Genomic DNA, 16,720 nt, shown 5'->3' on the forward strand with positions numbered 1-16,720 from the left:
GAAGGGTGCCTTTTCCCTTCGAGCCCTGCCGTGCTCCCAAACGGTAGTTTTCTACCACATTTTGGGTATCCGTGAATTCAGGAGAAACTGCAAAACAAATTGTTTTGTCAATTTTCTCCTGTTGCCCTTTTGAAAATACAAAATTTAGGGATAAATTAATATTGTAGTGGGAAAAAGTAAAATTTTCATTCTTGCCCTTCCACATTGCTTTAATTCTGTTGAAGCCCCTAAAAAGTTAATAAACTTCTTGAATGTGGTTTGAGCACATTGAGGGATGTAGATTTAATATTATGTAAATTTAGGGTCTTTTCTGTCATATAGGTCCCTTGCTAATTTTTAAAAAAAATTGTCAAATTTTGGATATTTTCATAAATGTGAATCATATTGACCTAAATTTACAATTAACATGAGGTACAACACGTCACAAACAACAATCTCAAAATCACTGGGGTACATTGATATCTCGTAATGTGACACTGGTCAGAATCCACAAAATTGGCTTGGTCAGTAAAGTGAAAGAGTTAAAAGTCTGACCTATCAAAATATTAAATCAGTCGGTAAACGGTGTAATGAGGAGCAGAATCAAAACTTCACAATACCTCAAAAAATACAATAAGAGGCAATTAAAATAACAACTAAGGGCCTAAAAAAGCCCTCTCACATCTCCATCAACTTAAATTGAAACCGTTAGTCTAGTAAAGCAGCAAGATCAGCATTTTTTTTTTTTTTGTTTTACACATTTCTAATTTTGTTTTCTTCACCACTTAAAAAAAAAAAAACAACTCAGCATGTTAGAAATCCCTATAATCATACTGACCTGGAGAATGCTGTTGCCAAGTCATTTTTGCCATGTAATGCATGATGTAAAAGCAAAACACAGAAAACAGTTGCTGAATTGTGCTTTGTTTTGCAGTTTCAATGCACTTAGAAAATTTTCCAACATTCCAATACATCACATGATAAAAGGTGTCAATCAAGTCCCTCATATGCCAATGTTGATGGAGAAATTAACAAGTAATGGCTCTTAGGCCGGGATCACACTTGCGAGAAACTCGGACGAGTCTCGCATGTCAATACCAGGCATTGTCGCTGGAACTCAGATCGGAGCATTCAGCTGCATGTATTTCATGCATCTGAACGCTCTAATCCGAGTGCCAGCGGAAGTGCCGGGTTTTGACGTGTGAGACTCGTCCGAGTTTATCCCAAGTCTGACCCCGGCCTTAGAAGAAGGTGAGGAATAAACGAAAAGTCCAAAAATTGGAAAAATCACCGTGTCGGGAAGGGGTTAAGATTGGGTAAAAAATAAAAACACAGATAAAGAGGCCGAACCCTGCAGAAAATTAAGTACAGTATGTTTCACAGATTTTCGACAAAAATATATTTTATCAATGAAAGGTACACTCATGAACTATAAGGTAATCTCCAGGGATGGATTTTCAAAAGTCTTAAAGTTCCAATGTATGTCAGGCGCTTGTTGGTTTCATTTCCTTGATTCTGCTGTCCAAAATATCCATAAACCATCTCTGTTGGATCGAGGCCAGGTTACTCTGGAGTACACAGCACTCCATTGCTCTCCTTTTGTCGGCCTGGAGGTCTATGCTTTACTGCAATGCAATAAATAATCAGGTAGACCAGCGTGTAGCTGCAGAATGCTGTGGTAGTTATGCTGTTAACGTGTGCCTTTATTTCTGAAAACATTATCAACATTTTGCACTCAAACACTATCGCACTCATTTTCCCCAAGCTTCATGATGGGAACCACACATACATTTATCTGTTCCCCTCCTTTGACTCTCTTGAGGACACACGGTTAGTTCAAAATCTAATTTTTTGGAGTCCTTAGATGATTGACAGATTTTCACTGGGTGGCACTTATACCATGAAGACATGATCCAGTCTTCTCTGAGATGTGATTTGTCTGCTCCTTGATTTCATTAATAATTGGACTCTAATCTAAGGGGCCGGTAATTTACCATTTCCGAGACTGGGGATAGGAATACACTAGTCATGTACAGTCGCGATCACTTGTCATCCTTTTCTCTGGTGATCCTCTTTGTGATCTCTTTTATCCTAGCAGTCATTGGTTTGCCACTGCACTTCCATTGAGGAAAGACCTCTGCCACAGTCTGCTGTGATGGCAGATGTTTCCACAGTAGGGGGCTGCTGATAATGGTGAAAAAAGGATTATACCACACAATTACCTCCTGGAGTGGTGACAAGTGCAGAGAAGAAACTGTTGGAAGTAGTCATCACCGGATTTATACTTCTGATTCTCTTATGTGACATACGTGACTTTAACAGCAGCAGGTTTTACGTCTGTTTTATCTGTGATTTATGTACAGTCCATTGTGAGCATACATCTAGTATAACACACTAATATTGTAACTAGTCTTTAATCGCGAAGACCCTACAGTGGACATTGTCTTTAGTCTCCTTGACCATGATCGGCATCAGAACAAATTAGAGCTATTTAATTGGCTTTGGCTCATATTTTGCTTGTATTCCTTTAGTATTGATCTTTTAAAGGGAACTGATCAGGTTGGATAACACTATTAACATTTAGATATAGGGTTAGTCTGCAGGTTAACAGCGTTGGAAAGGTACCCAGCAGCTGTTCTGAAATAGTGACACTAGGGAGAAAGTTAACTTAATTCCTCCCAGGAGCTGCAAGCTTTCCGTCATAGAGGCGTTCCAGTACTGCCACAGTCATTGCTCACTATACTGTGAGCAGCGGCTGTAAGCATACCCTGGCTACTTTGACTGACAGCCAGCTCTGCATTGCGTCAGTGTAAAGCTGGCTGTCAGTCATTAGCGGTTGTGCTTATAGCCGCCACTCTGTGCAGTGAGCAGCGACTGTAGCTGAGCTGGCAGAAATGGAAGCCGGCGGCTCCCTAGTGGAATAAAGTTCCTTTTCTCATGGGTGTGCTGCTTTCAGTATGGTGGACAGGCACCTTTCTAATGCAATTATTCAGTAGATTAACACTATATCTAAAGGTTAATAGCGTTATCCGACAGGACAGGTTCCGTTTAAATAGAAGTTCGTTCATGTTAAGCTTTATGATGCTATTGTAAAATAAGGAACAATTTACTCAGTGCTGGGGGTGAGACCAAGGGGTCCCCAACAATCCTGAGTACAGAGGAGGACCAGCATATTCGCCTTTACTGTGTTTATTGTTTATGGGATCAGGTATATACAGCAGTGCCATACCAATACATATTGTCTACGGAATCTCCTCCTCATTCAAAAAGGGCTAAGCTGAGCTTTGCTGGGGGCTGGACCAATGGGACCCACATCCATCCAAACACTATCAGGCAACTAGTTATTTGTTATCCTATGGATCAGAGTAAATTACAAATCAATGAACAAGTTTGTCTCTTGCTGTAGTATTGTATTCTGAGCAGTTTGCAACAATAATATAGTAGATTTTTTTTAGACATCTAAAATAATCTATTTTGTCTTTATCTCCAGGAATGAATGCAGCTGTGCGAGCGGTGGTGAGAGTGGGGATTTATACAGGTGCCAAAGTCTTCTTTGTACATGAGGTATGTATTTCCACGCTGCTGAAAATGAGTTTGTTACTGTTCCCAAATCCCAGTCCTTCCCAGAATCTGCATCAGTTTACCTTTTTTTCATTTTTTTCTCTCAGTTACTTGTGAAGTTATTACCTATTTTCCCTTTTGAAGCAGAGTATGCTAATTCTTGTTTGTGGTCCAAGAGGGCATGTCAGAAGAGTTTTCTCTGGGGGTGTGATCCTCACCCTCCCTATGATTCTTTCCAATCACTGCTCGGCATCATGTAAAACTGGTGGAATATAGTTGATCTCAAGAGCTCTCCCTGTCCTCTATTTGACTCGCCTACGTGTGTAGAGGAAAATCTTCATACTCAGGTCATGCAAGATCAGGAAGATCTCGCTCGATCATGACATTCAACTAGTTTCACATGCTGCCAAGCAAGAGATTGGGCAGCATCATCAAGGAAGGGGGTATGTTATTACACCCCCAACCACCACCACCAAAGAAAACTCTTCTGACACAACCTCCTGGACCACAAGCCAGGAATTGGCATACTGGGCACCAAAAGGAAAAAAAAGGGCATTTCTCCTCCACAGGTGGACCAAATGACAAACTGAAAACAGCGGCAAATTTAGGGGAGCACAAGGATTATGGGAGGTTACAAACTCCCTTTTTTTTTAACACGTGACAGGTCCTTTCTAAATTATTGGTAATCTGTCATCCCTAAAACTGAAATGTAACTATTTAGACATTCATAAATGGGACGTAGCCCCCTATAAAAATTATAATGGTGCTGTAGATTTTATTAGATTTAATTTTACATACACATTTTACTATATATGTAAATTAGGGGACATTAGTGTACCCTTGGTGAATAAAGGGCTTGGTGTAGTTTCAGAACCTCAAAATAACCATCTTCTTAGGTGATCGTCCACAGAAAGCGAGATATTCTTTTGAATATATTCAACTAGGGTATTTTTTCTCTACATTTGCCAATCATTTAGAATGGTTGCGACCCTTTATTCGTTTGAATCCCTATGTCTGGCTCCCACTAATCCTGCGCATATAATCTCCAATATCTATAAGCTTCTATTAGATAGTAAATCGGATATGCTTACCCCTTATTGTATGGCGTAGGAAAGGGAGCTCCATCAAACCTTTACAAGAGAACAATGGTATAAATCATAGAATCATAGAATCGTAGAGTTGGAAGGGACCTCCTGGGCTATCTGGTCTAACCCCATGCTCAAAGCAGTATTTGCTAAATCATCCCAGACAGATATCTGTCCAGCCTCTGTTTGAAGACTTCTATGGAAGGAGAGCTCACCACCTCTTGTGGCAGCCTGTTCCACTCATTGATCACTCTAACTGTCAAAAAGTTTTTTCTAATATCTAATCTGTGTCTCCTCCCATTCAGTTTCATCCCATTGCTTCTAGTCTTTCCTTGTGAAAATGAGAATAAAGATGATCCTTCTACAATGTGACAGCCCTTGAGATATTTGTAGACAGCTATTAAGTCTCCTCTCAGTCTTCTCTTTTGCAGGCTAAACATTCCCAAATCCTGCAACCTTCCCTCATAAGACAGGGTTTGCAGACCGGTCACCATTCTGGTCACTCTTTTTTGAACGTGCTCCAGTTTGTTGATGTCTTTTTTTAAAATGTGGCGCCCAAAACTAGACACAGTATTCCAGATGAGGTCTGACCAACGAGGAGTAGAGGGCAATAATGACTTCACGTGATCTAGACTGTATGCTTCTGTTAATACATCCTAGAATTGCATTTGCCTTTTTTGCTGCTGCATCACACTGTTGACTCATATTCAATCTGTGATCTATTAGTATACCCAAGTCTTTTTCACATGTGCTGTTGCTTAGCCCTATTCCTCCCATTCTGTATATGCTTTTTTCGTTTTTATTGCCCAGATGTAGTACTTTGCATTTTTCCCTGTTAAAAATCATTCTGTTAGTTGCTGCCCACTGCTCCAGTTTATTTATATCTTTTTGAATCTTCTCTCTCTCTTTAGTATTAGCTATCCCTCCTAGCTTTGTGTCATCAGCAAATTTAATCAGTTTACCCTCAATTCTTTCATCTAAATCGTTGATAAAGATGTTGAATAATACAGGGACCAGGACAGAGCCCTGTGGTACCCCACTTGAGACATTCTTCCAACTGGATGTGCAGCCATTTACGACCACACTTTGGGTCCGATCACTAAGCCAGGTATGAATCCACCTTAGAGTTGCCTTGTCCATTCCATACTTAGTCATTTTTTCAATAAGGATTGTGTGAGATACTTTGTCAAATGCTTTGCTGAAGTCAAGATATACTATATCTACAGCATTTCCCTGATCCACCCAATCAGTGATTAAGTCATAGAAGGAAATTAAGTTAGTCTGACATGACTTATTAGTTACAAACCCATGCTGACTCTGTTTAATCACTTTATTCTGATCCAGGTACTGACATACATGGTGTTTAATAATTTGTTCAAAGATCTTTCCTGGTATAGAAGTCAGACTCACCGGTCTATATTTGCCTGGGTCCACCTTCTTCCCCTTTTTGAAGATAGGAACAACATTTGCTCTTCTCCAGTCTTCTGGGACTTCTCCTGTTCTCCACGAATTTTCAAAGATTGTGGAGAGCGGTTCAAAAATTTCTTCTGCTATCTCCTTCAATACTCTGGGGTGTAATTCATCTGGACCTGGAGACTTGAATTCATTTAGGTTAGCTAAGTGTTTCCTCACTATATTTCTGTTTATAGTTATCCTGGATTCTTCTATTACCTTAATAGGACAATGAAGAATAGTTGATGTTACATTTCCTTTCTGAAAGAAAACAGATGCAAAATAGGAATTTAAAAGTTTGGCCTTCTCAACATCCTGTCTTACCATTTCATCATTTTCATCCTGTAAAAATTCTATAGCATCCTTAACTTTTCTTTTACTTTTGACATATCCCCAAAATCCTTTATTATTGTTTTTGATGTCTCTTGCAAGCCTCAATTCATTGTCAGCTTTAGTTAATCTGATTCATGCCCTGCAGGTTCTGCAGACAGCATTATATTCTTCTTTAGATATGCCTCCCTCTTTCCATTTTATAAACATTTCTTCATTCCTTTTTAGCATGTGCTTAAGTTCTGTGTTCATCCATCCTGGCTTCCTTAAATGCTTCCTATTCTTCCCTCTTTTCGGAATTGTTAACGATTGTGCTTTGAGAATTTCATTTTTCAAGATTTCCCATCCTTCCTGGACATTTTTGTCCTTAAGGATATCCAGCCATTGGATCCCTCCAATTCTCTTTCTGAATCTCTTAAAATCTGCCTTTCTGAAATCTAACCTTGACGTCTGAGTCTTCACAGGTCTTCCTCCTCTAGTTATCCAAAATTCTAAAATAGCATGGTCGCTACCTCCTAGGGTCCCAGCCACTTTTACCTCCGCAACCATTTCCTCCCTTTTTATAAGGATTAGATCCAAGGTAGCAGTTCCCCTTATTTTCTCCCCTACCTTTTGGAAGATACAGTTGTCAGCAAGAGAGGATAAGAATTTCCTTGACCTGTTAGTTTTGCCTGAGAGAGACTCCCAACAAATGTCTGGATAGTTGAAATCTCCCATGACAACTATGTCATATTTGGAGAGCTCGGCCATTTTGATGCATAAAGAGTTCATCCATATCTTCAGCTTGCACAGGCGGCCTGTAGTAAATGCCTACAATGGTGTTCTTTCCATTGTTCTGTCCTTGTATTCTTATCCAAACAGTTTCCACAGAACTCCCAGTCTCTGAAGCTTCAATCTCTGTGCAGATATACGTGTTTCTAACATATAATGCGACACCTCCTCCTCGTTTATCAAATCTGTTTCTTGCAAATAAGTTGTATCCTTCTAGCCTTGTATTCCAATCATGTGTATCGTCCCACCAAGTTTCTGTGATTCCAATGACATCATATTTCTTTTCCTGTGTTAGTAGTTCCAATTCTCCTTGTTTGTTGCCCATGCTTTGTGCATTAGTATAGAAACATTTTAGTTTGAGATTGGTTTCTCTTTCTCCAATATTTTTATTATTTAGATCCTTTTGTCTTTGTTCTTCCTTTCCACTTCTAATTGCAGAGTTCCCAATAGTATTTGTCAGGTGTGTGGCTTTTTCTGGCCTTTTGCTTCCCTTCCCGCATTGTTCTACTTTAAAGCTCTCCTGATGAGTGTAGCAAGGCGACTTCCAAATACATGTTTTCCAGTCTTCGTAAGGTGCACCCCATCTCTAGCAAGTAGTCCATCATATAGGTAATTTACTCCGTGATCCAGAAATCCAAATCCTTGCTTGCTGTTTCCATCTCTCTTATAAATCTAATATATCCACTAAAGCTCAGGATACTAGTTATAAAATAGTATCTAGATGGTACCCTGTTCCTTCGGTCTTGCATAAATGGTTCCCGGGAGTTTCAAACTTGTGCTGGCGATGTGGGGCCCATGTGGGTTCGATGTTGCATATATGATAGGCGTGCCCGGCCTTGGCGGCCTTCTGGGAAGGTGTTCTTAAAGCAATTAAAGAAATGACGGGAGTCTCAATCCCTAAAAGCCCGGAATTAATTCTAGTATTTGTTTCCCATGCCTAAGAATGCCTTTAAGAAATCTTTATTGAGGCACCTTCTTCAGGCTGCTAAGGTGATAATTCCACGACACTGGAAGTCTTTAGACCCTCCTTCGCTAGAGGTATGGTTTGGGGAGGTGACTAGAGTTCACCGGATGGAATCCCTGATAGCTGATACACAAGAGGCAGCTAACAAAGTGGCTGGAAAATGGTTTCATTGGGAATCCTTCTTATCCTCATCGATGTTCCAAAATATGCTAAGATAATTGCTATCTTATCCTTTTACGATATTTAATATGCCAGTATCATAGTTCATACTCCGTCTGCCTTAGTGATTTGTCCTCATGGTCCCTATAAACATTTCTTCTCTTTTCTATTCTCCTTCTTGTTATTTAGTTTAACAGGTTGTCAATTGTCTTTTGCAAACTGTTGTTGATACTGTATAGAGTTGTTTGTTTTCATGTTACTACACAATTCTCTTTTTCAGTAGTTACTATTCCATGTGATGTGTTCGTTTGAACCTGTTGATATGTTTGTTTTAGTTGTGTGTTATAAAACAAAAATTTTGAATAAGAAAAATAACAATCTTCTGCCTCTTCACATTCGTATGTCTCTTTCCTGTCAGCATCAGCTTCCCGCTGTTTTGTGATCCTGTGTGCAGAACGCTGCCGATGCGCACAGGAGAAAGATGAGTACGCACCTGCACACACTGACACTGTATTTGCCTTTCCTCAGTATTAATGTGTGCAGGGCTGGTGATTTAAATCAGGCAGCACTCCAAAATGAGTACTGTCAATCTCCATAAGAGGAGAGTTAAGAATGATAATTAAAGGAGCGAAATTATGCACCAAGCACTTGGCCACAGCAATAGTGTACTGAAGTCCCCTCATTTACAGGTGCTTCTCACAAAATTAGAAAATCATCAAAAAGTTAATTTATTTCAGTTCTCCAGTACAAAAAGTGAATCTCATATTATATAGAGTCATTACTAACAGAGTGATCTATTTCAAGTGTTTATTTCTGTTTCTGTTGATGACTATGGCTTTATCTCAGTAAATTAGAATAATTAACAAAAAACACCTGAAAAGCCTTCCTAAGCACTTAAAAAGGTCCTTTAGTCTGTTTCAGTAGGTTTCACAATCATGGGGAAGACTGCTGACTCGACAGATGTCCAGAAGGCAGTCATTGACAATCCACAAGGAGGGTAAGCCACAAAAGGTTATTTCTAAGGAAGCTGGCAGTTCAGAGTTCTGTATCCAAGCATATTCGTGGAAAGTTGAGTGGAAGGAAAAAGTGTGGTAGAAAAAGGTGCGCAAGCAACCAGGATAACTGCAGCCTTGAAAGGATTGTTAAGAAAAGGCCATTAAAAAATTTGGGGGAGATTCACAAGGAGTGGACTGCTGCTGGAGTCATTGCTTCAAGAGCCACCACACACAGACGTATGCTTGAGATGGGCTTCAAGTGTCGCATTCCTTGTGTCAAGTCACTCATGACCAATAGACAACGCCAGAAGCGTCTTACCTGGGCCAAGGAGAAAAAGAACTGGACTGTTGCTCAGTGGTCCAAGGTATTGTTTTCAGATGAAAGTAAATTTTGCAAATCATTTTGAAATCAAGGTCCCAGACTCTAGAGGAAGAATGGAGAGACACAATCCAAGCTGCTGGAGGTCTAGTGTGAAGTTTCCACAATCAGTGATGGTTTGGGGAGCCATGTCATCTGCTGGTATAGGTTCACTGTGTTTCATCAAGACCAAACTCAGCACAGCCATTTTCCAGGAAATTTTAGAGCAATTCATGCTTCCCTCTGCTGACAAGCTTTTTGGAGATGGAAATTTCATTCTCCAGCAGGACTTGGCCCCTGTCCACACTGCCTGCCAAAAGTACCAATACCTGGCTTACAAACAACAGTATCACTGTGCTTGATGGGCCAGCAAACTCGCCTGACCTTATCTCCATAGAGAATCTATGGGATATTGTTAAGAGGTAGATGAGAGACACCAGACCCAACAATGCAGATGAGCTGTAGGCTGCTATTAAAGCAACCTGGGCTTCCATAACACCTCAGCAGTTCCACAGGCTGATCACTTCCATGCCATGGAGCATTGATGCAGTAATTGATGCAAAAGGAGCCCCGACCAAGTATTGAGTGTATTTACTGGACATACATTTCCGTAGGCCAACATTTCAGATTTTAAAATCATTTTTCAAGTTGGTGTTACAAAGTATTCTAATTTACAGAGATAATGACTTTTTGGGTTTTCATTGGCTGTAAGCCATAATCATCAACATTACCAGAAATAAACACTTGAAATAGATCACTCTGTTTGTAATGACTATATATAATATGAGTTTCACTTTTTGTATTGAAGAACTGAAATAAAATAACTTTTTGATGATATTCTAATCTTATGAGAAGCACCTGAATATATCTTCTGAAACTGGTTTTATAGAAAGCTAACTTAGTAAAATCTACAGTACCAGTATGATTTGTAAAGTGACTATGTGCCCAATATGAAGGTCTGCATAGTTCAGTTTCAATTTTGGGGGTGACCCAATTGTTTTAAAGTTACTTTAATTTTGCTCTATACAAGTTGGCAGATGATAGCAATGAATTCTTATTAAATGTGGTTGTCATTATAGGGTTACCAAGGACTGGTTGATGGAGGTGAAAACATTCGAGAAGCCACTTGGGAAAGTGTCTCAATGATGTTGCAGTTGGTAAGTGTGATGGGCTCAAAAGCAATTTCATGTTTGCCTTCAGAAGACTCCAAGGGCTGATTACGCCTCAAAATTTCATAACAAATCCTATCTTGGTTATAAATTAAATGTAGGCTCCAACTACACTGTGGATCAACTACAGTGCTGGCGATGTGTCAGCGTTTTGATTTGGGTCAGGAGTTACATACAGACTTCTCACCAATCACACCAATGTTGGAGACAATGTAATTGGTCAAATATGGAGATGGTCGTTTTACAGTCACAGACTTTGTCTTTAAGGTTAGCTGGTCCAAATCGATAAGTCTGCAGTGATTCTGTGTGACTGCAGACTTATGAATACCTCCCAGCGCACGCATTGTGTGCTGTGGGGATTTGCCAGTTTCTGATCTAGGACCGGAGTGTATGTATGCATTATACATTCTCCCGGCTCAGAAACCGGCGAATCCTCGCAGCGCACACTGCTTGCACTCGGAGGAATTCATAAGTCTGCAGTCACACAGAGTCACTGCAGACTTATCAATTTGAACCAGATAGCCCATTTAACCTCTTCACGACATATGATGTATTTGTATATGCTATGTCAGGTTACGCTGTATGGCTCAGGAGCTGAGCCCGCATCATACTTGGTAAATGCTGGCTCCAATAAATGCTGTTTAAACATTTAAAATGCCACAGTTAATCCATTATAGTAGCACTTAAATAGTACAATTGCCAATGTGCATGTGCACCCACCGACTTTCATCAACCCCGCTGCCATTTATGATTTACTGCGAAACATAGAAGAATGTAATTTTGTCCATATCCTACAGTACGTATTGCAGTTTATAGAACAAACAATCAGATGATCGCAGGTTCAAGTTCCTTAAGGGTACTAAACATAAAAAAATTATAATTCAGATTACTACCTTTTTTTCCTGTAATAGTAAAGACATTAAAAAAATAAGTATATTTGGTATCACTGCCCCTGTCCAGCCAATCAATACATAAAGTTAATCAATGTGTATGTTACAGAAAAATCTAAACGCCAGTGTTGTGGAGTTTTTTAGTCCTAGCACCTCCCTAAAAATATGTTCTCAAAATACAATTATCCACCCAAAATTGTCAATTAAATATCAGCTTACCACGCAGATAAGAAGCCATCGCACAGCTCAGACAGAAAAATAAGTTGTTTTTTGTTTTTTTACAAGTTTCTGATTATTTTTCATCACCTAAATAACAAAACTATACTTTTTGTTTCGCCATAATCATAGTGACTTGGAGTTTAATCACAATATGAACGCTGTAAAAAGTCAAACAAATCATAGAGTGTTGGGGTTGAAAGGTACTTCAAGGGTCATAGTGTCAAACCTCCTGCTCAATGCAACACAGGATTCACTAAACCATCTCAGGCAGATGTCTGTCCAGCCTTTGTTTGAAGACTTCCATTGAAGGAGAACTCACCACCTCTTGTCAGCCTTTTCAATTCATTGATCACCCTCACTGTCAAAAAGATTTTTCTAATATCTAATCTGTATCATTCCATTGCTTCTTGTGTTTTCATGAGCAAATGTGAATAAGGATGATCCCTCTACACTGTGACATCCCTTCAGATATTTGTAGACCGCTATTAAGTCTCCTTATAGCCTTTTATGCAAGCTAAACATTCCCAGATCCTTTAACTGTTCTTCATAGGACATACTTTACAGTCCACTCACAATACTGGTAGCTCTTCTCTGAACTTGTTCCAGTTTTTGAATGTCTTTTTTTTTTTTTAAATTTGGTGCCCAGTATTCCAGATGAGGCCTGACCAAGGAGAAGTAGAGGAGGATAATTACTTCATGTGATATAGACTTAATATATCGTATAACTGTGTTTACCTTTTTTTCTGCTGCATCACACTGACTCATGTGCAGTCTGTGATCTATTAGTATACCCATTAGCATGCTGTTGCTTAGTTCTATTTCTCCCATTCTGTAGATGTAATTTTCGTTTTTGTTGCCTAGATGTAGAATCTTGCATTTCTCCCTGTTAAATACCATTATATTAATCGCTGCCCATTATTCAAGCTTATCTAGATCCTTCTGAATCCTTTCTCTGTCTTCTCTAGTGTTAGCTATCCCTCCTAGCTTTGCATTGTCTGCAAATTTAATCAGGTTTCCTTCAGTTCAAAATTTATAAAAATATCGAAGAACACTGGCACCAGGGCAGAGCCTTGTGGCACTCCACTTGAAACGCTTTTTTCCAATTGGATGTGCAAACATTTATTACCACTCTTTGAGTATGATCACTGAGCCAGTTATGAATCAACCTAACCGCAGCCTTATAAATCCCATACTTGGTTATTTTTTTCAATAATGATAGTATGAGATACTTTATCAAATGCTTTGCTGAAGTTGAGATGTACTATATCTACCGCATTTCCCTGATCCACTCAGTCAAGGATTCCATCATGGAAGGAAATTAGATTAGTCTGGAATGACTTGTTTGCTACAAAACCCATGCTGGTCCTGGTTAATTACTGTATTCTTATCCAAGTACTTGCATACATGCTGTTTAATATTTTGTTCAAAGATCTTTCCTGGTATAGAAGTAAGACACACTGGCCTGTAACTACCTGGGTCCATCTTCTTTCCTTTTTTGAAGATAGAGACAATGTTTGCCCTTCTCCAGTCTTCTGGGACTTCTCCTGTTTTCCAGGGTTCTTCAAAGATTCTAGCTAGTAGGGTTCTGGAATTTCCTCTGCTAACTCTTTCAGTACCCTAGGATGTGAAATTGAATTGCATTGTTTTTTGTTCCAAATTTTAATTTCACTTGAAACTTTTTTTTCACATTTTCCCTATTTCATTATATGACAGAATAATTGCTGTCATTCACAATCACTTTCTTTCCTGTAAAAAAAAAAAAAAGCCCTCATACAGCCATAAAGTCATAGCTTTCGGAGGCAGGAGAGCATTGTTCAGCCAATAGTCATCTAATTTGTATGACCAGCCTTAAGACCCCATACTCAATAGATTAGTGTCTGCCGAACCCGCAGATATTGATGGGCTCAGTTGATAGTTTAATGTGCATGGGAGTGTGGGACGATTGTCAAGGCAAATCATTGGACATCGATGATATTTAATTAAAATTATGAAGCACCCCCCCCCCCCCTCCCTCTTGTCCTATAATAATAACCAGGGTTGTAAAGCAGTCTTAAAGGGAATGTGTAATCAGAAAATGACCTATTGTTTAAATCGGTTTTATATATTAATTGTGTTTTTAAACTTTTTTGGTAGTGGTTTTTTTTTTTGTTTCATTTTTCCATACATATTAGAGGACTGTCAGCCGAACAATGTTCTCCATGACCTGTAGGTGACACAGGATCCACCATTCATGTGGTGATGGTCACAATGACCTTTGCCGTAATGCTGACATTAGAAGCTCAGAAGGTTTCAATAAAAAACATAGGCTCCGAGTTCCCAACAGGAACTAGAATGCTTCGCTTACAGTCATATGTAAAAGTTTGGGCACCCCTATTAATGTTAACCTTTTTTCTTTATAACAATTTTGGTTTTTGCAACAGCTATTTTAGTTTCATATATCTAATAACTGATGGACTCAGTTATATTTCTGGATTCAAATGAGGTTTATTGTACTAACAGAAAATGGGCAATCTGCATTTTAATAAAATTTGACCGGTGCAAAAGTATGGGCACCTCAACATAAAAGTGACATTAATATTTCCTAGATCCTCCTTTTGCAAAAATAACAGCCTCTAGTCGCTTCCTGTAGCTATTAATGAGTTCCTGGATCCTGGATGAAGGTATTTGTGACCATTCCTGTTTACAAAACAATTCCAGTTCAGTTAAGTTTGATGGTCGCCGAGCATGGACAGCCTGCTTCAAATCATCCCACAGATGTTCAATGATATTCAGGTCTGGGGACTGGGATGGCCATTCCAGAACATTGTAATTGTTCCTCTGCATGAATGCCTGAGTAGATTTGGAGCGGTGTTTTGGATCATTGTCTTGCTGAATTATCCATCCCCTGCGTAACTTCAACTTCGTCACTGATTCTTGCACATTATTGTCAAGAATCTGCTGATACTGAGTTGAATCCATGCGACCCTCAACTTTAACAAGATTCCCGGTGCCGGCATTGGCCACACAGCCCCAAAGCATGATGGAACCTCCACCAAATTTTACTGTGGATAGCAAGTGTTTTTCTTGGAATGCTGTGTTTTTTAACCTCCATGCATAACGCCTTTTTGTGTTGTGAGTTCATTTCCCCTCCGTCACTGAGGCCTGGTGAACTCCCTATTCTAGTGAAGGAAGGTAGTGAGCCTGATTATCAGGCACCTGGGACTAATGAAGACAATTGGCTGAGTGGAGTCACTGACTGGATTTAAGGCAGCCTACGCCCTTTCTGCCCTGCGGGTGATTTCTCTGTGGACTCTTGGACACCAGTCTGATTCCTGCTCTCCTAAAGCTAAGTTTTCTGTTTTGCCTTTTGCATCTAAGATTTGTTTTTGTTTTTCTTGCTTTTTGGATTCTGCCACTCCCTGCTGGAGTGTGCAGTGTTTCTTGAGCTCTGTCTTCTGAAAGTACCTGAGTGCTGATTTAGTTTTTGAAGCTTAGTTGCTTCAGGGCCATTTTTATATCAGCTTGTTGGCTTTTGTCTCTGATAGGGTTTTGGCAGATTGCAGACAGCAGCCTTCCTATCCGTTCCTACCTAGGTAGTTTTTGGGCCCTGTCTTTGCTCAGCCTGTCTTTCTGTGTAAGTGTTTTCATCTTGCTTCACTGTCATTATATGTGGGGGGGCTGCCTATTGCTTTGGGGTCTGCTCTGGGGCAGTTAGATTTCCCCTTTCCTTCTTTAGGCCTATGTATCTCTCCGGCTGTGATCGAGGGGTCTAGGTAATCGTAGGAACCCCCCACGGCTACTGCTAGTTGTGTTGATAGGTTCAGGGGTCTGCAATCTGATAGTTGCCAACTTCTCTGGTTTTCAGAACTTAGCTAGCATTTCTGTTTTTGCCTCCTACGGTGACTCAATCATAACAGAATCACCCGCCCAAACCGCAGATCCTGGGGTACTCAATAGCAGGAAAGAATTGTGTTTAAAAAAAGAAAAAGGTGTGTGTATATTCTTTCCTCTATATCTCTGAGGCCGTAGGGGGAATTTTTTTTTCTCTCAATGGAGATAAAGCAAGTGTCTGATCGTGTGGAGCAGCTCGCTGCTGAAGTGCGAGGAATTTCCGCCTATCTTGCTCGTTCACATGCTGTTGAACCAAAGATCCCCACACCTGATGTATTTTTTGGGGATCGATCTAAATTTTTGAGTTTCAAAAATAATTGTAAATTATTTTTTGCTTTGAAGCCTAACTCGTCAGGGAGCCCCGCGCAGCAGGTTAAAATTGTCATCTCTTTGCTGCGCGGCGATCCAGAGGATTGGGCGTTTTCTTTGAAACCAGATGACCCTATTCTGACTAATGTGAACGCATTTTTTCAAGCCTTGGGGTTGCTGTACGACGAACCTAATGCTGTTGATCAGGCTGAAAAGACCCTGTTAGCATTGAACCAGGGTCGAGAATCTGCAGAGTTGTACTGTCAAAAGTTCCGAAAGTGGGCGGTCCTTACTACCTGGAATGATAGTGCCTTGGCTGCTCTCTTTCGGAAGGGTTTGTCAGAAGCCGTAAAAGATACTATGGTGGGATTTCCTGTTCCCTCTGGTCTGGACGATTCTATGTCTTTAGCCATTCAGGTTGATCGGCGTTTACGTGAACGCAGGATTACACGAGAGGTGTTGCCACCGGTTGAACAGACGTCTGAACCTATGCAATGTGATAGAGTTTTGTCTAAGGCGCAACGTCAGGAATTCAGAAGGCGTAATAAGCTGTGTTTTTTCTGTGGAGATGCCTCACATGTTATTTCTGTTTGTCCTAAACGTGAGAAA

General features: G+C 40.0%; 1 protein-coding gene across 4 annotated transcripts in view; it reads left to right on the top strand.

The window, feature by feature from the left end:
• Positions 1 to 16,720, top strand: part of PFKM (phosphofructokinase, muscle) — a 128,946-nt gene that overhangs the window by 44,357 nt on the left and 67,869 nt on the right. For all 4 annotated transcript variants that reach the window (XM_073576689.1, XM_073576688.1, XM_073576692.1 and 1 more), the window contains 2 exons: positions 3,470 to 3,543; positions 10,734 to 10,811. In XM_073576689.1, the coding sequence (XP_073432790.1) occupies positions 3,470 to 3,543; positions 10,734 to 10,811 (152 nt within the window). The remainder of the gene's footprint in view (positions 1 to 3,469; positions 3,544 to 10,733; positions 10,812 to 16,720) is intronic.

The sequence above is a fragment of the Dendrobates tinctorius genome, unplaced genomic scaffold (assembly GCF_039654945.1).
Source record: "Dendrobates tinctorius isolate UK_male_01 unplaced genomic scaffold, ASM3965494v1 ptg000051l, whole genome shotgun sequence".
Taxonomy (NCBI): Eukaryota; Metazoa; Chordata; class Amphibia; order Anura; family Dendrobatidae; genus Dendrobates; species Dendrobates tinctorius.